This window comes from Patiria miniata, unplaced genomic scaffold (assembly GCF_015706575.1).
Source record: "Patiria miniata isolate m_02_andy unplaced genomic scaffold, ASM1570657v1 HiC_scaffold_1, whole genome shotgun sequence".
Lineage (NCBI taxonomy): Eukaryota > Metazoa > Echinodermata > Asteroidea > Valvatida > Asterinidae > Patiria > Patiria miniata.
In genome coordinates this window covers 21195831-21219870 of record NW_024037047.1, presented here as the reverse complement: position 1 = coordinate 21219870, position 24040 = coordinate 21195831, and the positions used below count along the sequence as shown (strand labels likewise).

The 24040-nt window shown below is 43.7% G+C and overlaps 2 protein-coding genes across 4 annotated transcripts in view; one reads left to right on the top strand and one right to left on the bottom strand.

Moving 5' to 3' along the window:
- Window positions 1-24040, bottom strand: part of LOC119725430 (liprin-beta-1-like) — a 65665-nt gene that overhangs the window by 27675 nt on the left and 13950 nt on the right. For all 3 annotated transcript variants that reach the window (XM_038196839.1, XM_038196846.1, XM_038196853.1), the window contains exons 2-6: window positions 23275-23470; window positions 20402-20640; window positions 11576-11764; window positions 2311-2442; window positions 838-900 (exon numbers count right to left, since the gene is read on the bottom strand). In XM_038196839.1, the coding sequence (XP_038052767.1) occupies window positions 838-900; window positions 2311-2442; window positions 11576-11764; window positions 20402-20640; window positions 23275-23356 (705 nt within the window). In that variant the 5' untranslated portion in view covers window positions 23357-23470. The remainder of the gene's footprint in view (window positions 1-837; window positions 901-2310; window positions 2443-11575; window positions 11765-20401; window positions 20641-23274; window positions 23471-24040) is intronic.
- LOC119725452 (monocarboxylate transporter 14-like) lies at window positions 5482-10386 on the top strand. Its single transcript, XM_038196863.1, has 4 exons — window positions 5482-6061; window positions 7083-7226; window positions 8303-9277; window positions 10125-10386. Exons 1-4 carry the CDS (start codon window positions 5878-5880, stop codon window positions 10265-10267), a joined length of 1446 nt encoding a protein of 481 aa, XP_038052791.1. The 5' UTR covers window positions 5482-5877; the 3' UTR covers window positions 10268-10386.

The window sequence follows — 24040 nt, the reverse complement described above, 5'->3', positions numbered from 1 at the left end:
AATTAAATGTTGATGACTTGTGACTGACTTTGTGATGGACGTCTGATGGACTTGTGATGGACTTCCGACGGACTTCCAACGGACGTGTGACATGTGTGATAGACATTGTGATGGACTTCTGATGGACTTGTGACTGACTTTGTGATGGACGTGTGATGGATTCTGATGGACTTATTAACTTTTGATGACTTGTGACCGACTTTGAGATGGACTTGTGATAGACTTGCGATGGACTTCCGACGGACGTGTGACATGTATGATGGACTTGTGGTGGGCTTGTGATCTGGCCTTGTCATTTTACTTTTGAAGACTTGTGACTGAATTTGTGATGGACTTGTGAGGGGCTTGAAGTGGGCTTGTATGGACTTGTACAGTAAGCAACTTTTAATGACTTGTGACTGACTGGATGATGGACTTGTGATGGACTTGTGATGGACTTGTGATGGACTTGTGATGGACTTGTGATGGACTTGTAATGGACTTGTGATGGACTTGTGATGGACTTGTGATGGACTTGTGATGGACTTGTGATGGACTTGTGATGGACTTGTGATGGACTTGTGATGGACTTGTGATGGACTTGTGATGGACTTGTGATGGACTTGTGATGGACTTGTGATGGACTTGCAATAGACTTGTGACATGTGTGACAGACTTGTCATGGGTTTTTGATGGACAAGGGATGGACTAGTGATGGACTTGTTATTGACTTGTGAGGACCTGTGCAAGACGCGACTGCCGCACTGCTTACACATAGAAATTTATGTAAATGATGGCACATCCTGTGCACTTTTTTGTGTACGTACATGAACATGTACGTCTGTTCTGAAAACATACCTGGCTCTGTTGATATTTCAAAGACAACTCCGAAGACTCCATTTGCTTCTCTTCAAACAGGCTCTGTGCATTAATACAAAGAAAGATAACCTGAAATACCAAATTTAGTCCACGTTTGCAAATAACCATAATTTACCCAGCAAACTAGTGAGGTTTGCGGTATCGACCTCCTCCATCCGCTCTCAATGGTTTAACCAGAGGAACGTTTTTGGATGACTTTTTTTTATTAATTACCGATACCCTCGCTTGTTCCAATGACAATTTCCTACTCGTTGGCGACTTCAACATTCATGTGAACAGTCAAAATGGCACTGAGAGTAGGAACTTTGCAAAAACTTCTAGAGAGTGTCGATTTAGTTCAAGCATGTGCATGGTCAAACAACCTCGTCTGGACATATACTTGATCTTGTCATCATCACCAGGGCAGGTTCAGACCTCAAAGAATAATGGTGTGCATCGGGTCAGGTTGACCAGGCCAAACCGACCCGAAACATTATAGATATTAACTGAATCCAAACCAAAACTGATCTGAACTCCCCAAATCAGACCCGACCCGGCCTGACAAACATCAAGCCAAAACCAACCTCATAAAATAATGTTGGGCATTGGGTTCAGGTTGACCAGGCCAAACCAACCCAAAACATTATACATGTAGATACACATGTAAACCCAATCCGAACCAAAACTGATCTGAACTCCCCAAATCCGATCCCGACCTGACCCAACAAAAATGAAGCAAAAATTGACCTGAACTAACCCAAACCGAACTGACCCGAAAAAAACCCAAATATCTGGCTTGAGCCTGTTTTCGTATGGTACATGTACAGTGAGGACTCTTTACAATGTACGTTGCCTACTGGTGGACCTACCGGTACTGGTACACGTTACAGACTGTGTGTGATAGACTGCAAACCACACGCACATTCGCGCGGTGGGTTGACGTTGGTCGTAGCGGGCATAGTACATGAAACTCTGCAATATTATATTCCACCGTGTGAATTTCCAAACTGTTTCGTTTTTGTTTCGGTTTATTTTGGGGGGTTTTCAAACATATAGCTTAACCGAACCGACACAACCCAAAAATCGCAAACGCAAAACCTAAACAACATTATCATAAAACAGATCCATGTTGGTACATTTCTATACTGTTGGCAATGCATTGGATTGTCTCTGCCAGTGGTCTCCCCCAACTCTCCTTTTCTTACCGTTGAGGGGGGTACTTGTACACTGAGCCCATATACATGTACCAAAGGAAATGCATACAAGTTTAATTGATGTTGTTGCATTGGTTGCACAACTATGTTCTGACACACCTACATGTACATTATATGTTCCGACTGCACATATTCCTAACCCTAACCCTACCCAGGAGTAACACAATCTTATGTGCGGGTTGTCGGAACATACATGTACAATGTAGGGGTGCCGGAACATAGGGGTGTCGGAGTATAGAGCAGTCACTGTTGCATTTACCTCTGCTTTCAAAGCCCTGTCCTTGTAGCTACTGAGATCGTTGTCTGCCGAGCTCAGCCGAATCCTCAGATTGGACAGGTCTGTCATCTGGTTCAGCTTGGCAGCTTCTAGTTCCGCTCTCGCCGTCATCTCCTGTTGTCAGGAAATGGGGGGGAAAAAGAAAAGAAAACACAAACTATTTGAGTGGGGAAATTCACAACAGTCTCGTTCAAAATATCTACATGCAAAGTGCACTGGTACATGTATGCTGAAAACCTACACATGTATACATGTGTAGGTTTTCAGCATACATGTACCATGTATACAATGTACATACATGTACCAGTACATACATGATATGTAGATGTAGTTATTTTTGGCTGATGAATTCTATGTTCATGTATTCCTGTACAAAACAAAACAAAAGTTCTGAAATTCTACATACCGGTACACAAAATGTACAAGCATACAAGAAAATGAGGCCCATCTCAAATGTATGCCAAGTGCTGTTCTGTGGATACCATATATTTTTGTACATTGTACAATGAGCAATACAAGACATTTAAAACTGTTTAGAAATGCTTCATGAAATAAAGTACATGTACATGTAAATTACAAAAGCAAATCCAACATTTGAAGGGGCCTATTTGTCCAAAAACAAAACCAATCTAATCATTTTAGACATTTTAACTCAAACCAGGAACACAAAAATCCACACCACAATCACACTCACCTTCCCCAACCAAATGAAAGCAACAAACTGCACACAAATTTAACATACCAGTACATGTAGCATTCAAACCTACTGGTACAAAATGTACAATAGCATTGGACATTCAGGAATTACAATGTTTGTTGACATAATAAGCACCCGCTGAGATTTCCTGAGGGCCTTCAAATACCCACATCCTGTGTTGTGGTGTCGTGAAGGATGGCTGTTCAGTGATTCAGGGTTCATAACCCACTTCAGAAAGGTTCAGGTCTAATAATAAAACACTCCGAGCCGGCTGATTGTTCATCGTCTGGTGCGATGACGATGAGTCTGCAAAGGACCACTTCAAAGGAACAGAAGGGGACCTTTGAGCACGCCAAGCTTTCCTATGCACTTTGATGTATCATGTAAAATACAGGGCGAGTCAAAAAAAGCGAAACCCTAATGTCTGGACCATTGTTTTAGTGAAGCTCGGCATGTAGCATTTTCAAAATCTAGGGTATGAAAGCCCAATTCATAAGCTTTCTTTTAGTGCAAGAATCATTCAAATCACTCGTGTACTTTTCAAGTTACGGAATTTTTAACGCAACCACCGTTTTAAGTTCTGTCCACAGATCACAAGAATGTAAGTGTTCTTTCAGCAAAACGAAAACAAATCACATAGGGTTGTGTGTGAATTGTTTTCGTTCTGCTGAAAGATCGCGCACCTTTTTTGTGATCCGTGGACAGAACTCTAAAACGGTGCTTGTGTTTAAAATTCCGTACACGAGTTATTTGAATGATTCTTCTACTAAAAGAAAGCTTATGAATTGGGCTTTCATATCCTAGATTTTCAAAGTGCTACATGCAGAACTTCACTGAAACAATAGTCCCGATATTTGGGTTTCACTTTATTTGACTCACTCTGTATACATGCAGGTCCCACCATGCAAATTGCCCTCCCATATTCTACAAAATCATGAGGATTTGAAGGACTTACTATATGTAATACTATTAGTTATCCCGCGAGCGCGAGTGGAACACGGAATACTGTACAGAAGTGCGTCTGTATCCCACATGTGGGACACAGACACACTACATTTTCCGTGTTCCACGAGCGCGAGCGGGATAACGAATTTATCTTCAAGCAAACTTGACACACTAAACAGATTGAACACGCATGCTGTACACGAACTTTTCAGCGGTTATCCTATTACTCGTGCTTGTTTGTACGCTTGTTGCCATGGATCGACCAATCAGGATCGAGGGTTCAAGTTTACTTGAAGATAAAATGCACATATACCGGTAGCCTATATGTACTATAGAACGCCACTATTTATAACGAACACAAACAAAAATGTTCCTTATAGTGGTTGTTCTTTGTAGTTAGTTTTCATAAACTATTTCGTAAGCCAAAGAGGCCGGATGTTTGTTAACATCCTACTTTTGATCCTAATTAACTCTGTTTTTTTACCAATGGAATTAAACCAAAATTTCAGATCATGTAAACAAGGCATGACAAATTTTATGGGGCAAGTTTTATCAGCTTCGTGCAAGAGAGTGAGATTTAAATGCCACACGTAAAATTTTACGTGTACATTTACAGAGTGTAACGGTATTATTACATCCTCTTCAATGAAGTCATCGGTACCAGCTCTTCACTGGTCCCGTGACGAGCATGTACATGTACAGTACATGATAATCACAGAAACATGACCACTATGAATGCATTCCCTATAGGCATACATCTTGTCCTGCCCCAGGTCACTGAATCGGAAATTTTACCGGCATGTGCGATGCACAAAATCCAATTACGCAATTATCCTATTTGTGGCCGAAAATGCCAAAGGGGCAAATCAGCCCAACTATTCATAGAATCCAATCATTAGTGCAGTGGGCAAAGACTTTGATTGCATACATATTCATGAAGCGATGATCATTCTACTAAATTGAAAGTTTGTAATTTACAAACCTGACCAAAACTGAGAGATGTGAAGAGTTTATTGCCAAAACATGTCATTTTGTTACTTATTGGAATCCCGCTCAAGAGATGCCAAGATCCCACAAAAACTGGGAGTAAAGTGTGACAGTTCGAGCAGCAAAGGCCATCATAATGTACAGGCATGCAACTGGAAATTTAGGGGAAAAAACGAGGGAATTCCAAACCAGTCAAGACTATGTTTTTCAATCTGTAATGGCATTCATGAAAAGTAAAACGAATCAGCAGATCCGAAGAAAAGTTGCATGCCTGAATGTAACCTTGGCTGGCCCTGGGGACGAGGGTGTCTCGTTTGGTCCATGGCGTTGGGGGTCGTACGGTATTTGCGACCAAAACCAGAAACATGTTTGACAAGACCATCATTCAGGAGGTACCATGCTTGGCGGTGCCATACAATCCTTGCACAGAACCTGCACTGTATCGTCAAAACACTGAACCACGGAAAATGTAGAACATAACACTACCCAAAGTCAGTACACCTACCAGTACACAAACTCCAAAAGTGGCATGAAGATATACGATCTTCAGAACGGGAGAAATTGACGTTCAAAGATTTTGCCCGCGAACATCAAAAGGTCTGCACAACACTAATTTGAGCTCGTTTCATTCAAAATATGCAAAAAATGGCAGAATGATTTTATACATGTTATGCACAACAGGTGTACTCCACACTTGACCGCATTATACTTCCGGTATTAGGTGGTTTACACGTATATCGGTCAGAACAAAATGACTTATTCATGACAACCTTTAGATTACATGACCTGTAATGTAATCTAATTACAACAAATGTACTACAAAGAGGTAGCACTTGCCACACAGTCACAACTGTATTGTACAAGAGGTACAAAAATCCAAATCCAATCTCAGACTAAGGCCTTATTTCCTTTGCAGCACCATGCCTTCCTCGGAGATCCAGCACTGGCCCATACTACTGTCCAGCTTCACAGTGATCGGTCTGACCTACGGTCTGGCCAGCTGCGTTGGAGTATTCTACATTGAGTGGTTTGCGGAGTTCCCGGAGAGCGCCGCGCTGGTCGGCGGGCTGTCTGTGTCTGTGCTGGTCCTGCTCTTGTGTTCCTGTAAGTTCCATCAAATTTCTTACGTTTTGTTGCCTCTAGACAAGGCACAGAGTTCCAGAACTAAAAGCCTCTTCGTGCCACCGTCTCAGCTATTCAGAACTGATTCCCATCAAACACAGTTAGGCATTCAAAAATAGGGTACATGTACATGTACATGTACCGGTAGGTACCGGGTAGGTAGGGATTTTTGGGGGGCAATTTTTTTTTTTGTACGAACATATGGAGACGTCTGCGTGTAGTCAAGGGTACAAATGTACATGGTAGGAATTGATGGTTTGGGGTGGGGTTTTTTTCTCAATTTTTTCAATAAAAAATTAGAGTAGGGGCTGTCAGTCAGTATAGGGTAGGCAGGGCAATCAGAAGCAGAACTATAATTTTTTTTTGGGGGGGGGGGCCTTCTAACGCAAGGCGTACAAATGTACTACCGTTCATACCGATTCTCACACCAGTTTGTACATGGGTCAGCTGTAGATTTTGAATTTTCTACCCGGGTACAGCCTCTAAACCCTAGTCCTGATGACCAAGGTGGATTTTTTCCCGTGTAGAGCACTAGCTGGCACCATGTAGAAGCCGTGTTGGATTCTTGTTACTTGTACTGTAAGAGGGGTTCCTGAAATCTTGTGTTAAACCTGGGTCCAACACGGAGATTCTGGACAGTGTGAAAAGGCTCTTAAGACTGTTTCATCTAGTGTTTCAAGTTCTTTTGCATGAAAGAGAATGGCTCAAGAGTCAAGGTAACCTCTGGTTATTTGAGCTGTGTTCACTCTCTGAGCTCAACTTTTTTTTTTTAAAGTTACTGCAAGTGATTTTCAGTATTTACATGTACATTGTGTAGTGATATTTCTTGCCTTTTTCTAAGTCATACTGCAGTCAACCTTGAAAAATTGTGATCACTGCAGAATTGGCACATTAATGTGCAGTACTAGTCCTAACATACATGTACATGTACATGTACATGTACACGTCTTATACATTGTACTTAAGGTTACCCATTATTTCTTCTTTGTCTTGTACTGTTCAGCCCCATTTGCCAGTGCACTGGCTAAGTTCTACGGTGTTCGTACTGTGGTGGCGGCTGGGGCTTGCTTGTCATTTGCTGGACTTCTTTGCTCATCATTAGCCCACGAAGTCTACGTTTTATTCATCACCATTCCATTCATGGCAGGTACGTACGGTCGGAAGAATAATCATAGGGGAGAGTGACCTGTATGTCTGTGAATCATGAATCATATTTTGTGTCCTTGGGCAAGCCACTTAACTCCAACTGCCTCTCTCAACCAAGGAGTATGCATGTAAATGGGTACCGAAAATATCCTGCTGAGTAACCTGTGATGGACTGGCATCCCATGGAGGAAACAGATTGTACCGGTATGTACAGTGGAACGTCCCCATACCGAACATCGATAAACCGAACATTCGGCTGTACCGAACATCATCTTTGGTTCCTGGTTTTTGTGTACAAAACGTACCAAACATTGTTGTTGAAAATGTCAACAGAAGAGCGACATGTGGCTATCATTTTCCCAAGGAATAGAAATGAAAAAGCACCCGTGCAAGCTCAAAAGCATAATGAAATGATTCAATAGTATTTATTGAAAAGTAAGTACTGGAGCACAGGAAGCTTGAAATTGCTATACCGAACGCTGACTATTACAAACCATAGATTTATAGTGGCGCTCCACCAAGTACACCAGAAATAAACTGTTACATGTACATCAACCTGACCAGGTGCGGTTCTACGAAAGGCTAGGAGGGGAGCAGTGATTGCCAAAACAGCCATAAACAAAAGTACAAAAAAAATCTTAACAAAAACAGGTTGCCGAAACAGCCAAAAACAAAGGCTGTTTTGGCAAGTTGCCGAAAAGTTGCCAAAACAGCCCAAAAAAAAGAGAAAGATACATGCTGGAATCTGCGCTGTATACCGGTAGGTTGCTTTTCGAATCCCAAAATGAAATAGCACTTAGCGAAAGTTAGCCCCCCTAAGATATTAGAGCTTCCAGTAGAACCGCGCCTGAGCCTGATTTATAAGCCTTATCGGCTTATTTCATTCTTTTCACTCTTAACGAATAATCACTTGATTATTTATACAGGTAGTTCAGTTTTACGTACATGTCAGTATCCACTTGACCACAAAGTTTACAGAATGCTTTGTTTTGATTGCAGGTACTGTGATTCTAAATCTATCAAAATTAAACAAAACTTGCTTGATTCAATCATGCATTCATTTTTTCTGTTGTTCAGGAATTGGCTTTGGGTTGTCCCACATGGGTGTCCTCATCATAATCAGTGAGTACTTTCACAAGCACTATGCCATGGCTAACGGCATCGCCACGACAGGTGCCAGCGTGGGCATGATAGTCCTGCCCACCCTCTGCGTCTTCCTGATCAAGCTGTATGGCTGGCGGGGCGCCCTCAAAGTCTTGAGTGCAGTGCAGGCAAATGTGTTGGTGTGCGCCGGGCTGCTGAAGGCACCGGTTGACAGGAGAGACAAGCGAAAGCTAGTTGGAGATGGACAGAACAGGAACAGTACCGGTAGCTACGGCAGCACAAAACTGTCGCATCGGGGAAGGAACGGGGAGTACGTGTATAGTCAGCTTCTCAAGAATGAAGGAAGCTCTAAAGATGTGTCGCACACAATGAATGAATCACAGAGTGACTGTGAAACTGTCCAGGATGTTGAAAATATGTTAGAGAAGTCAGCTCAGGGAGGGAAATGGTGTCAGAGGTTTGCGCATCTCCTGGACCGCTCAGGGCTGTCACTGCTGTGGACCAATCGTGTCTTCATGAGCTTCCTACCGGCAGTGTTCACCAACACAAGCATCTATGGCGTCAGCCTCGCCTACATCGCCGCCCGGGCGGAGTCGGTGGGCGTGCCGAACCTCCAAGCCACCTCCCTGATCTCCACGATCGGCATCGCAAACATCGCCAGTCGGTTGACCCACGGGCATCTTGTGGATGCTGGACTGGTGCAGCCAGCGTACCTTTACGCCATCTTTGTCGCGTTGGCGACGATCGCTGGTCCCATCATCGCGATGATCGAGAGTTATCCAGGGTTCTTGGTTTGCGCGGTACTGGTGGGGTTGTCGGCAGGTGTGTACGTCCCAATGCAGAACACCCTCACACGTCAGATTGCCGGGCAAGAGAAATTCCCTGAAGCATCCGGCATTGGTTTGGTGGTATCTGCTAGTGGAGACCTGCTGTCGGCACTTATGGCTGGTAAGATGCTCATTTATGGTAGCAGTTATATACATACTTATTTTATACACGTGCTTTCAACTGCGCAGATGTTCACTAAACTAACAATATTCGATAGCTGAAAATATGTACATGTAGGCCTATCAGTACTAAAAGACGAACACTGACAAAGGCATTCTGTTGTTGTTCATGCTCCTGTTGCTTATGACTGGATTTGTAAATGGAGTTTTGTGACTGGACATTTGTGACTGGACTTGTGATGGACTTACGGTACATCTACCACATGCATGACATGTACGTACAAAACTGCCTTTCTGATCTTTGACCCTGAACCATCTCATTTGTTAAAATTCACATGTGAATGAACATCCTGAATAGAGCATGTAAGTTGACCTCAAAAACCTGTGAGATTATTATGATAATACAGCACATCCGGGCACCTACAATTTATTAACAACAACGTGTGTAACGTCCTGTTTTTCGCATGTTTTGTGTCCTGACTGGGCCCATCCAATCAGGGGCAATACATGTATATGGGTATTCCAATATAAAAGAAGGCATTACAATCGAGAACATAGTAAAAAATAGTGCACAGTGATCGGATGACTATTATTACATTCAAATTGTTTACCTCAACTTCTGATATTTATATTGATCACATAAACAATGTAGACAACAATCGGGTAAATTCAAACATGGGAGTCTGTGACAAGACCAGTCAGCGTTTGGTACCCAGACGTTCACATTAAAAGTGAACTTGGACTGGCGAGACTTACACGCTCTATTAAAAAAGGAGGTACAGGAACCAGACTAGAATTGTAAGGCAACCCTGACATGCATGTATGTCTGGCTTCTGATCCCACCCCAGGCTACTTGCATGATGTGACCAGCAGCTACAGCGGAGGGTTCATCATGATGGGTGTAGTATCCGGACTCTGCGTAGCCCTGACGTTAATGCTTCACCTGATTTGGACCAGACTAATCCCAGATGATCGCTGGCCGAGAGTCTAGTCTACGGATTGATACGGGAATCTCAGCTGGCTGGTCAGAGTTGAAAGCTATAGTCCATCATTTGCAGCCATCCGAAAAAGTAACTGGGGTATTATTGTTGAAAACCATACTTGGTTGAAAGATAGTAAGTGGACTAAACTCCCTGTGAAATTAATCTTTCTGGCAAGCTATCATTTGAAGTAATCAACGAAAGAAGGCCTTTCCAACGGTGCGTCTTAAGACACACCATAGGAAAATTTAAATTAGTAGTTTGTTTTGTTATTCGGCACAGCGCGCGCAGGCATTGGCACGACGCACAGGCGCGCGCGGTTGCTATAATTCGGATCAGTGCGCGACATCGCGTATAGCTGCAATTCAAAACAATTCAAAACATGATTCAGCAACTTTTGATTTGAAATTGAGATCCTACAATGCTGTTTTTCTCGGAATATACAGCTGAAGCTGAGCTGAAACTTCATCAGGTTAGTTGTTCAGTATCCTTCATTAGATTTTGAACACTTTTGTTGCTTCAAACGAACAAAATGCACAAATTACAAATGATGGACTATATCTTTAACAATCAGTTCAAAACTTTTTCAAAATACATTGTAAAGGTCAGAGTTTAAAGCTATAGTCCATCGTTTGCAGCCATCCTGGCGTATTATTGTTGAAAAACATACTTGGTTGAAAGATAGTAAGTGGACTAAACTCCCTGTGAAATTAATCTTTCTGGCAAGCTATCATTTTGAAGCAATCAACGAAACAATCAGTTCAAAGCTTTTTCAAAATACATTGTAAAGGGAGAGTTTTTTCTAGACCTGTTATTTATAGGTAACGGGACACTGTTCCTGTACAGTTTCAGCACTTAACAAATGAACAGTTTGCTTGAACATTTATGTAAATGTTAGTATCTTTAATTATGCATGCACCGGTACATGTATTAGACGTTATTACTGCTATGTACACGGTAGTTAGGTATTGGGCTACCTTGTGTTACAAATTATCATGACTCTGTTTTGATATTGATCAAATTTAGCAGATTGTGAGTGATCTGCAGTGGTCGTGAGTAGTAAACATTAAAGGTTCAACAAATCTCAGCTTTGTATGTTTTGCAGCACTCTCCAATTTGACGATTTTAGTTTTAGTCCGCTGGCCTGACAGACTCCAACCCAAACAATTAGTTTTTCTGCTATGCAACCAATGCAGTCACACTAGGCCAACGGTTGGTGTATTTTCACTGGATTTGAATGCAGCAGGATTCTTGTTGGGATGGAGAGTAAGCCAAAGCTGGAGCCAGGTTTTAATAAATGCTCTAAGAAAAGGACCCACCTCTTGCAGCATGGCTTCCGCTTTGGCCAGCTTGCTTGTCTCCTCCACCAGTCCCCTTTCCATTTCCTGGATGGCCTCAGATTGAGCCTCCACCTGGTCATTCAGGACGCTGATCTGCAGCAGGAGGGACTCTTTGTCGCTCTCCAGACGCTGGACCTGGTCCGGGGATACCGGGGGTTGTCCATTCACCTGTTACAAAAAAAGAAAGGAACATTTATCAGGGTTGGCCAAAGTATAGCATTCAGGACACTGATATGCAGTACTAGTAGGACGGACCTCTTGGCACTTTTCAGACTATACGGAGCCTGTTTAAAGGACCTGGTCCGAGGACATGGCCTCAGGATATCAACATGATCAAGGAGTCCCAATCTGTGGGTCTGGTTTTAGGACCAATCCTGAGGACCTGGTCTTGGACCTGATCTTAGGACCAACCGCATCCTTAGGACCTACCAGTATAGTCTTAGAACCTGGCCAAACATGAAGGACAACATGATTGTAGAACCTTTCTTTAGAACCTGGTCTGAAAATCTGGTCTAAGAATCTGGTCTTAGGACCTTGTCTCGGGACCTGGTCTCAGGACCTGGTCTCAGGAGCTGGTCTCAGGGCCTGGTCTCAGGGCCTGGTCTGAGGACCTAGTCTTAGGACCTGGTCTGAGGACCTTGTCTTAAAACCTGATCTTAGGATCTACCGGTACATGTAGTTTTAGGACCCATCTGAGGACCTACCGTAAGGACCCATAGTCTGAGGACCCATGTGTAAATGTGTCCTTAGGACCTGCTCTGTGGACCTTTCTTGGGGGCCTATCCTGAGGACACATTCCAGGGAACCTAGGTAGAGAACTTGATGGTACCGTACATGTAGGACTTACATGTATCATAATTAGTCTAAGGACCATGTTTGGCACCTGGTCCTAAGAACCTGAGGATGTACATTCATCTTGCTAAGGACAATTGAGGTGTTTCTTAACTTCTCACTAAACACCAACATACATTAATTTAACATCATTATATTGTCCAAAGTTATCATTCAATATGCAGTATGGACATTTCAGGAGATTGTCTGAGGACAAAAAGAAAGTCTTACAAAGTGACATACAAAATACACATTGGGACAAAATGTGGGATGTAACCAGTAACCTCCCTGCTCAATTAATCAATTAGTTATTCAATTACGTTCAGATTAATTACGAGTCAACATACCGGTACCAGACTGAGTCTGTACTTCTTGTATTTCTCTACTTGTCCCGGAGAAACCGAATCCTTGACAAGGGAGAACTTCTTGCTCCGTCGGACCTGAATCTTCCCGGGTTTGGTTGGCATCTGACCCATAATGGCCTTCTCTTCCTTTTTAACAATTAACTGTGGTTGGTGGAACGCTCGGCAAGCAGATGTTTGGGGTTCGAATCCTACCCAAACCTTTTAACTGCAGCAAATTGCTTAGTGCGGTTGGATAAATAGGCCCCTACATGTACAAGAAGTTGATCCGTCCAATTTGTTTGATGCAACACTCAATACACCACAAGGGTTGGGTTCGAATCTTACCCAAGCCACAAACTAAGCTCCTCAGGGTGGTTGACTTTCTGTGCATGTAAACACGGAGTGACAGGTACCGGGTACTTCCAATCCAACTCAAATTTCCAGTCTGTTTGACTAATATGATTGGATTACATCAATACATTTCCTTTGTAAGAAAGTCATGCAGTTAATAATGCTGAAAAAAATGGAGGGTTCACATCCAACCCAATGTCGAGGAGAGATGGTTTGTTTATCTTGCAGTATATTCAATAGTGTTGAAAACTGGAGAAAACAGCATTTGAAGACAGGTCGGTGGTTCGATTCCAACTAAAATAATTTACAAGTGTATTTTCCACTCCTTCCACTGGCCTCACATCCAACTTTTTACCAAACAGAAATTCAGGGGGTTCACACCCAAACAAAAAAAAGGATCAGTCAGTCTGATAACCTCTGTTGTGTGATCTGTGAACAAAACTCCACCTTAGCTTGCCATCCAAAACCAAATGTCCTCCGTCCACATCAACATACAGTATTTCCAGACACTCTGATGTAACTTCAATGTGACACCGTCTGTTCTTTGGAAATCCTTGCCTCTGTTATCAAATGTAATCCATTCCTACAGACAAAGGTTTCCTCCTTTTAAGAACTCATGCTAACTGGAACAGATGAGAGAAAATTGTATCTTGAATGTGAGTCTCTCATATATTTTGTCCATTGTCTTGAAGTTTACATGTATCATGAACAACATTTAGTCATAACCACAGTGATCCAGCATCTGATTAAACTTTCCTTCTTGTTCCAAGTCAGACCGCAAAATGTCTGAGCAGGTTCAGACAGTCAGGAACATTGAGTACACGTCAGGTTCCTGTGCCGGGTTTCGGACTGGGTTTGGGGTCTTTATTTACTGGAGTTGTCCGTCAAGAATCACACCCACCAGCGGTTTACAGACACTGTGCAGTTGGATCAAACCTTGTTCCTGTATCCTTCCAAAAGTTAAGATCCAAGTCACATTCTTCACGTCTTGAAGTTGCTGATGACAAAATAAGCATCTTCGAGTATCAGGAAGTTTCCTGTGCGCTGAGCACTTTGGATCAAACTTTTTCCTGTATCGATCCAAAAGTTACATTTTAAGATCCGAGTCGCATCCTGTAAGTCTTGAAGGTCCTGATAACAAAACGAACGTCTTCAAAGTTTAGGAAGTGCCCTATGAGCTGAGAAGTTTGGATCAAACTTTTTCCTGTATTTATCCAAACTATGTTCCTTTCTTTATGATCCAAGTCGCATCCATTAAGTCCTTATGGTCCTGATGACAAAATGAATGTCTTCAAATATTAGGAAGTGTCCTATGCGTTGAGAAGTTCTATCAAACCTTTTCCTGTGTCGATCAAACTTTAAGATCCAAGTCCCAAAGTCTTGAAGATGCTGATAACAACATAAATGTTCTCGGATCTTCAGGAGTGCCCTATGCACTGAACAGTTTGGATCAAACCTTTTCCTGTAACAATCCACAAGTTATATCCAAGTTGCATTCTTTAAGTCTTGCAGGTCCTGCAGTGATGACAAAATGAACGTCTTCAAGATTTTTGGGGCGTGTTCTTGCCAAAAGGGGCACATGTAAGTTCTGGTTTCCTACTTTGTTTCCTGTGTTTCTGGAGAACCAGGCTAGTCGAAAACCTCAAGTTGGTCCAATTCTCCCCGGGGTTTCAACCTCTAGTACTTGACATCCTCGTGGAGCAATCGAGACTGACTCGCCAAGAGGTGGAACTCCAAATTCTGTAATTGCCAATCGCCAGTCTCACTTCCTCTTAACATGCTTAAGAGTTTATAAAGTCCTTTGATGAGTCGGGTGCAACTGACGACTATGATTCAGAACCACTTCCAAAATGATGACAGGTGTGGCTTGCCCATTTCCCCAGTAATGCGAGGAACAAGCTTTAGAATTTGTGAGTGATGAAAGACGGAAATAAATGCAAAAGATGCAGACATGTACATGTACTGTATCTAACGTACATCTCAGTACATGAATGTATGAGTTTGCTCTACATCTCATTATGTGTGACCAATCGGTTTAAAGGAAATGTCTCAAAACAGATGCTTCGAAGACAGACAATGTTACACATTCTTACTCACACCAGACACAGACATTTGCCAAGAAGCCCAATGCTGCTGCAACTTGGGCACTAACAAAAGCCCTCATTTGGCTGTGGCTTTCCATTCTTGTCATAAGCATGTGTGACTACACTCAGCCATAGCCATTAACAATGTTATCTTATCCTACCGATGACAAAGCCATTTTGATAATCACTTGGGCTACAAACAGAGCTGACTTGGGCTGGGTGGCATTGCCTGTTTGTCGCAGTCGTTAATTGGTCCTTTCCTATGCAGGGTGCATCACCTGCGCGTGGTCTTTGTGATGAGGAAACAAAGTCACAAGTCAGCGTCTTCAAAAAAAAACTGCTGCTGCCACACTTCAGAAAAATGGCTGATCTTTATCAGTGCTTTAGGCACTCATCCTTAAGGGCCACTTGTTTTATGCCGCAAGAGATAAAGAGGGGAAATCGTTTAAGTTTGAGAGGAAAAGAGACATCAGACAGTCTAGTACTCAAATCAGACAGGATTATTTAAACTGAGTCCACTAAAAGTGCCTGGGGCAGCAATCGAACCGGGGCCACAAGGGCCCAATTTCACTGCTCTGCTTACCGATAGCAAAAAATCCCTGCTTAATGTGGCAGAGAATTCCATGCTTAAGGTTAGCGAGGAATTTTGCTGTTGCCCAAGCGTATGGTACCAGTACATCCCGTAACAGAGGATTCTGTGCTTACATGTACACGGTTAGCGCAAGCTAACGCTGTTAGTGCAAAATGGCGATCGTAAGCGTGAAAGTCTGTGGTTAGCAGAACCATGAAATTGGGCCCAGGATTGGACAAAATTGAAGTCAGTGTGAAGTTTAGGGTCAGTGTCGTGTAGATTATGGTTAAAGTGGTGTAAAGTTTTGGGTCAGTGTCGTGTAGATTATGGTTAAAGTGGGGTCAAGTTTTTATGGGCAACTGGCATTCTGACAACTGACCCTCTGATTGATGCTAGGTGACTGAGACTTCAGGTTGAAATGCTAGAAATGAAATAACCATTTACAAATGAATGTAAAATCCACCTAATATGTACTTGTACACGCATACTGAAATTTGTATCATTGTGGAGACATTTCTTTGTTCTTGTGTAGTAAAGTTTTCGAGTTTGAAAGGGAAGTTTGAAAATGCTCTTATTTCAACCAGAATTAATTTCATTGGCTGAAATTCAGACTTAATATCCCTTTTCTAAAACTCTTCCATTTACGATGGATCAACCCACCTTGGAAATTCCCAGTTTTTGAGTAAAATCCATATATCTATTTCGTGAAAAGCTTGTGGAGACGTATTCATCTATAGAAATTGTCCTGTGGAGACGTATACAATCTTTTGTTCCCTATTGTGTGCACGTCTCCAGAGGGCACAGTGTATCAGATCATTAGTGCGCATTTTTAGCTCCTTGAACATTTAAGTACATACGTACATATAGGCCTATTTGTGCAACTATCCGGTGAACACTGTTTCACTTACTTATATTATTCACATTTTGTATACTCTACAGTGATACGCAGCATCTCCACATTTGCTATTTGTGCATACTTGTACAAGTTTATATGTGCACATTATTATTGTTTGCTCTGTTCAATAAAAAATACAATGTTCACATTTTGTACATGTACCATGATGACAAAACACAACGGTGTCATGTACTCTATTTCACACCCTCTGTGGCAGCTGAAATTATACCTTATACCCGTAGCTTGTTATAAACTTGAGGCAATCAATCTTCTCCTTGAGTGACAAGAAACGATTCACAGCTACTGGTACCAGAGGAATGCAAACAAGCAGCACCGGGCGTGAGGAAAACAAGGTTGGTCTTGTCAATAGCAATTGCCTTGGGACACAGGGGTGAGATCAGGGGACATGAAAAATCCATGAAATAATCTGCAGAGGGTTTGAGGGTCATCCCGGGCCCTAGAGCAACATAGGGTCCATGCTACATGTATGCATGTAGCAGTGATAGAATTTGCCTTTTAAAGGTAATATTAATACAACATTTGCAAACATCAAAAAACAAAACCACCAAATTATTATCAAATACCTTACTTGACTGTAAGTGATAATAGTCTCAAGCATCATGTGAAATCATGGTACCTGGTGTGCTGTCATTTTCAAGAAAAGTGCAAATTTTGCATCAATTTCCAACAATGGTCCGCTGACCGTCGTTGGAAAAACACTGACTTTTTTTCAAATAATGCCCCCAATTTACTCGGCATTTTGTTTGCAGTCGGGTGACACATCCGTGAACAGAGGCACTGCAAGCCAGTAGTCTGGTTCCCTGACCTGACAATTCCTTGACGTGTATAAATTTTGCTCCGTTTCATCTGAAGTATGGTCTTGAACAACATGAACAACATCTTTTCCATGGTTTTTCCAGCATCTATGAACACAAAACTTTTAACAGGTCAGTGTAGCAATATTTGCTTGGAAATGTACTAATCGTAAAATCCGTCCATTTGTAAAAATTACAGCAAAAGCTAATGTTGTACCGGTATATTACCTTTAAAGTCAGCCCTTTTAGCACCCATTTGTTTTATTCTTTACCAAATGTACAGAGAATTTTATGGCAAAATCTCACAAATTCTATATTCCAAAAAAAAAAGGATTTTTTAACCCCAACCTTACCAACACCATCAAAATCCATCCCCCAGTTTGGGGGATTTCGGCAGATTAAGCCAAATCCAGTTTTAAGATTACATGCAAGTCAATCAAAATCCACCAGCACCAGTGGTAAATTTCAATGGATTTGGTCCTGAAGCATTACATTGTATGTGAAGCAGAGTGATAGTGATGGATTTTAATGGACAAGGTCTTCTACATACATGTACATACCTCCGTGGTCAAACTAAGTAGGGAGTTACATGTAGGGTTAATCCTGGAATCAGGAGAAATCCTGTCAAATCTCAACCCCGAGGACGGGATGAAAAAATTGGGGGGGGGGGCAACAAAGTGGTGACACATCAGTCATATGAAGGTGAGGGTACTCAAACGATGTCAGATGTCCCCGCAGCTGGGCAGCTTTGCTTTGAAGAGGTGTCGGTATTGACGTGTGATAAACTCCACTCATGATGAATCATGTATGTACTTGTGACCCTTCATCACAAAATGCACTTTGGGTTCTGTACTGTCTGAAGCCATGTTCAAATCACATTGGCTGTGGCTGGCAGTCACACACGTGTCTATGGGAAGTGGCTTTGGCTCATTGTACCTAGAGGCATGTGTAAATTGCAAGCCGTAGCCAAGAAATTAATTTGGGAGTAGGGGTGTGCATTGGAACTGGGTGCTGGGTACTCGACCGTCGATCCCATAATCTAGAACCTGTTCCTGAAATCACATTGGCTATGGCTGGCAGTAACACACGTGTCTATGGGAAGTGGCTTTGGCTCATTGTACCTAGAGGCATGTGTAAATTGCAAGCCGTAGTCAAGAAAATCAGACAAGGTTTAATTTGGGTGTAGGGGTGTGCATTGGAACTGGGTGCTGGGTACTCGACCGCCGATGTCAGGAACAGGTATTAGATTATGGGATCGGGTACCTGTAAAAGGTTTTGAATGCCGTTTGTGGGGAATGTTCAGACGAGCTAGGTTTAATTTGGGAGTAGGGGTGTGCATTGGAACTGGGTGCTGGGTACTCGACCGCCGATGTCAGGAACAGGTTTTAGATTATGGGATCGGGTACCTACAGGTACAAGGTTTTGAATGCCGTTTGTGGGGAATGTTCGGAAGAGCTAGGTTTAATTTGGGAGTAGGGGTGTGCATTGGAACTGGGTGCTGGGTACTCGACCGCCGATGTCAGGAACAGGTTCTAGATTATGGGATCGGGTACCTGTACAAGGTTTTGAATGCCGTTTGTGGGGAATGTTCGGAAGAGCTAGGTTTAATTTGGGAGTAGGGGTGTGCATTGGAACTGGGTGCTGGGTACTCGACCGCCGATGTCAGGAACAGGTTCTAGATTATGGGATCGGGTACCTGTACAAGGTTTTGAATGCCGTTTGTGGGGAATGTTCAGAAGAGCTGGGTTTAATTGGGGAGTAGGGGTGGGCATTAGAACCGGGTACCCCGGTACCCCGGGTACCCTGCTGTTAATGTCAGGAGCCAGTTCTAGATTATGGGATCGGGCACCCGTAACCAACTTTACAAATTACTTAGTAACTTCTCCGACTGTGAAAAAAGAAAGGTTTTGAATGCCATTTGTGGGGAATTTTCCAATGAGGTTTACTTTGGAAGTAGGGGTGAGCATTGAACCCAGCTACCCAGGTACTCGACCGCTGATGTCAGGAACCGATTTTAGATTATGGGATCTGGTACCTTTAACCAACTCTGAAAATTACTTAGTAACTTCTCTCACAACGAAAAAGAAAGGTTTTGAATGCCATTTGTGAGGAAGTTTCAGACGAGGTTTAATTTGGGAGTAGGGGTGAGCATTGGAATCAGGTCCCCTGGGTACTTGACCGCTGGTCGTTTTACGTGGTCGTTTGCTTAAAGATTAATTCGTTTTCCCACTCGCACTCGTGAAACACGTGTAGTGTGTCTGTTTCCCACATACCACTCGGCCATCGGCCTTGTGACATGTGAGGCTGAAGACACAGACACACTACATTATTTGGTGTTTCACTCACGCTCGTGGGATAACTTATAGCATCAGTTGTTCTTTACTAAATGTTTCATTTTACATGTAGCGGTACATCTGAGGACACAACATATGTTTCCCTCTGTTCCTTTATTCACTCTCCCACAGACTATTAAGCACAAAGACTGATGCCCTAGGACCGTTCTCGACAAAAGATGTACGTTCTAGGACAACAAAGTTGTGTTATTCTCTCTGTGTCTTACTGTCCTCAGGCTGTATGAAACACATGTGTGCATGTGACACTACCATTTAGGGGGGTACAGACGTTACAGACAAAAATACCGGGTAGGATTGGACTTTTTCAAGAACGTTATTCTAAAGGTCTCTCTCAAATGACGTCATTTCCTACAGACCAGCCACGTGTATTGGCATTTTGAGCGTCAACTAGCATAACGCGCATCGGCTGCATCGTATTTCGCACACATTTCGAGCAACAAGTGCGCGTGTTTGGAACAGTTTCAACACTGCGCAATGCGTGCTTGATTGTGTAAAATACGCAGTTGCAGTTCTCCTACAGACATGGCCGTCTTTGAGAGAGACCTTTTTCTTCTACAAACCTGTACTGAGTTGCCCTGCAGCCATTGTACGAGCACCCGCCGCGTGTTCTCCGGCACGCCCTCCCGCGAGATCCCTGCCTCCCCTTGGTCCTTGGCCAACTCCACGGAGTGTTTCAGCTCGTCCGCCAGCTGGGCGATGCCGAAGTGGTTGACAGACAGCGAGGAGGCAAAGTTGGCGTTGTGGGAGTCCATGGTGCCATTGTGCAGGCTGGACGTCTCCGAGGACTGGTACCTCGTGCCTGGGAACCAATCGAAAAAAACTGAGGTCATTGTCCCACGACTCAGCTACATACCGGTATGTACGCTTCTTGTTTTGGTTCCGTCTTTGGTTCTAAAGGCATTATGGCCAAAAGCCTGAATGCCACATATTACTCATACGCAAAAAGATCCAATTAGTCAACTTTTCTATGGGGTGGGGATATTCGAGGGGAGGGGAAAATGGAAGGCGGGGAAGGGCATCAGAAGGGGGAGGGGGCATTGGAAGGGAGAGGGAACAATGGAAGGGGAGGAGGCAATGGAAGGGGACGGGCATTGGAAGGGGGAGGGGCATTGGAAGGGAGAGGGAACAATGGAAGGGGAGGAGGCAATGGAAGGGGACGGGCATTGGAAGGGGGAGGGGCATTGGAAGGGAGAGGGAACAATGGAAGGGGAGGAGGCAATGGAAGGGGACGGGCATTGGAAGGGGGAGGGGCATTGGAAGGGAGAGGGAACAATGGAAGGGGACAGTGTTGGAGCAAAGGCTTTGACCCTCAAGGCCAAGGCCAAGGCTTTGACCCTCAAGGCCAAGGCCAAGGCCAAGGCCAAGGTTTCGACCCTCAAGCCTCGAGGCCAAGGCCAAGGCTTAACCCTCAAGGCCAAGGCCAAGGCCAAGGCCCTGTTTTATGAAATGACCACTGATATAGAACTAATTATAGTCACATGAGTGACACATCATCACGCAAGGGCGGATCCAGAACACAATTGGGGGGGGGGCAAAGAAATGTTGGTCCCCCCCCCAAAAAAAAAAGTGGGTCAAAAGATTACGGCTTGGGCTTCGGGGCCCGCTTAAGGGCCCAGAAAAAATTTTGGATTCGAGATGCTCTATGGTGCGATTTGAGGCAATTTCTGACCATTTCAACCGATGTTTATTTAGGAAAAGATGGTGGTGTACTCATTGCCTGCCTTTATTACGACGTCACATAAAAAAAAATGGTTTCGTTTTTTTTGGGGGGGGGGGCGTGGCCCCTTTTGACCCCCCTGGATCTGGCCTTATCATCATGAATTGCTCGTTACGAAGAACAACATTTCTTAATTGCAATCAACATGCTCGCATAGGCCTACACCGTTTTATGACTGCACTGTATCTATTAACGTATAAGTTCAGGTCTTCAATATGGTTTAACTAAACAAAATAATGATTTACTTCTATATTGACACACAATTCTCCCAAGTGTAACAAAAGGGGGATCCAAGAAACTGATTTGGGAAATTTTTATTTGCTGGCCCAACATGGTCAGAAATATCAGCATTATCTAAAACAGATACATGCAAATCTTTAGCACTTATCAGGGAGACATATACAACCAATCAAATCTATTCCATAGTTATATGCAATTAAAGTGATCATCTCATTAGCCCCACAAGTGTACGGAATATTGTTGCAGCAAATCTACTACAATGGTAACAACATGTGATGCTATAAAAGTGGAAGTGTGCCTAACACACAAATCTATATGGTGCTTCCCTCCTCCATCGTACATGTAATACGATTAAAATGGTAACAGCAAAATTTCGAACAGATTTATCTGGAAAATGCAAAACTCTATGGGCCTTGAAGAGCCTTGACTCAAAATTGCAAGGCCCTGAACCCTCAAGGCCAAGGCCAAGGCCAAGGCTTTTGCCCTCAAGCCTCGAGGCCAAGGCCAAGGCCCTAAAATCCAGCCTTAAGGCAGCCTTAAGGCCAAGGCCCAGCATCAAGGCACTACATTACTGGAAGGGGAGGAGGCAATGGAAGGGGACGGGCATTGGAAGGGGGAGGGGCATTGGAAGGGAGAGGGGACAATGGAAGGGGAGGAGGCAATGGAAGGGGACGGGTATTGGAAGGGGGAGGGGCATTGGAAGGGAGAGGGGACAATGGAAGGGGAGGAGGCAATGGAAGGGGACGGGCATTGGAAGGGGGAGGGGCATTGGAAGGAGAAGGTGGCATTGGAAGGGGGAGGGGCATTGGAAGGGGAGGGGGAATTGGAAGGGGAGGTGACTTTGGAGGGGGAATGGGGGAAAATTGGAAGGGTAGAGGATATTGGAGGGGTAGGGGATATTGGAAGGGTATAGGGAATACTGGAAGGGGGAGGAGGCACTGGAGGGGGAAGGATAATTGGAGGAGGAGGGGTTGATGGGGAGGGGTTCTGGACGGGCACTGGAGGGGGAGGGGGAGGGGGCACTGGAGGGAGAGGGGCACTGGAGGGGGAGGAGGCACTGGAGGGGGAAGGGTAATTGGAGGAGGGGTTGATGGGGAGGGGTTCTGGATGGGCACTGGAGGGAGGAGGCACTGGAGGGGAAGGGGGAACTGGAGGAGGAGGGATTGATGGAGGGGGAGGGGATGCTGGAGGGGTAGGGGGCACTGGAAGGGGGTGCTTGAGGGGGAGGGGGCACTGGAGGGGGAGGGGGACAGTTACATTTGTACAAGCTGCAAAAAAAGGAATGTCTACATGTACATGTCAGAATCTTTAAGCAAACTTTGTCTTTTAGTCATTAACTTGCGTGTGGAGGGGGGAGAGGATGGAAATGAATCACGATCCACACAAGACCCATCTTTAAACGTCTGTAACAGATCCCTCTGTCTTATCATTTTATCTTTCTCAAATGTCAAAACATCTTCTGTGTCGGGGACTCACCAGCGATAATGTCATCCATCTGTTCCAGGGCTGCAGCCAGCATCTGGGTGGCATCAGTGGCGAGCGTCGACGTGCTCGTCATGGCGCTGCCACGGACCAAATCACTTCCACCGGCAAAAATAAAGATTACGTCTCAATTCCGTTTGTTGTTACTGAGGGTCAATCGGTCAAAACATTGACAAATGGGGATTCTCATCTGCAAAGGAAGTGAAGATGTACGATGATAAGAAAGTGTATGCATTAGGGGGAAAAAAACATGTACCTAAAATTACAAAATGTGCAAGAGACGACGACAGTACCCTGTTGAAACTTATTCAATGTACACTGAACTTACAGTAATTAACCCTAACCCTCCTCAATGCTCCACAATTTAACCAGGCAGGTTTTGGACTCTTGGAGGAATATCGGAATATTGAGGCTGAATGCCATTCTTTTTGTGCCAGTTGATTTTGGAGGACGCATTTGTGTCAAGGTCTACATTGCATAAGCAGAACCTTGTGTTGTTTATGCTTAGCCATGCATAAATTATGCCTACTATACAATGTACCGGGTATCATCCGCACTGATATCATCGGCAATTTCCCATTGTATCAGAGTGATTATTGGAGGATTTTGAAAGATTGAGGCTGAATCCAATTTTTACATGGTGGCATTTGGAGGAATTTGAGGGATTGAGGATGGATCCTAGCTAAAAAGCCAGCGGGCATACGGTTAATCATGTACTACGTATGTATGTACACTGGACTGTGAATTAATGACACCATCT

Coding starts and splice junctions, on each gene's coding strand:
- LOC119725452 (XM_038196863.1), top strand. CDS start 5,878: ATGCCTTCCTCGGAGATCCAGCACTGGCCCATACTACTGTCCAGCTTC. Junction 6,062..7,082: donor GGTCCTGCTCTTGTGTTCCT/GTAAGTTCCATC, acceptor TGTACTGTTCAG/CCCCATTTGCCAGTGCACTG. Junction 9,278..10,124: donor GCTGTCGGCACTTATGGCTG/GTAAGATGCTCA, acceptor ATCCCACCCCAG/GCTACTTGCATGATGTGACC.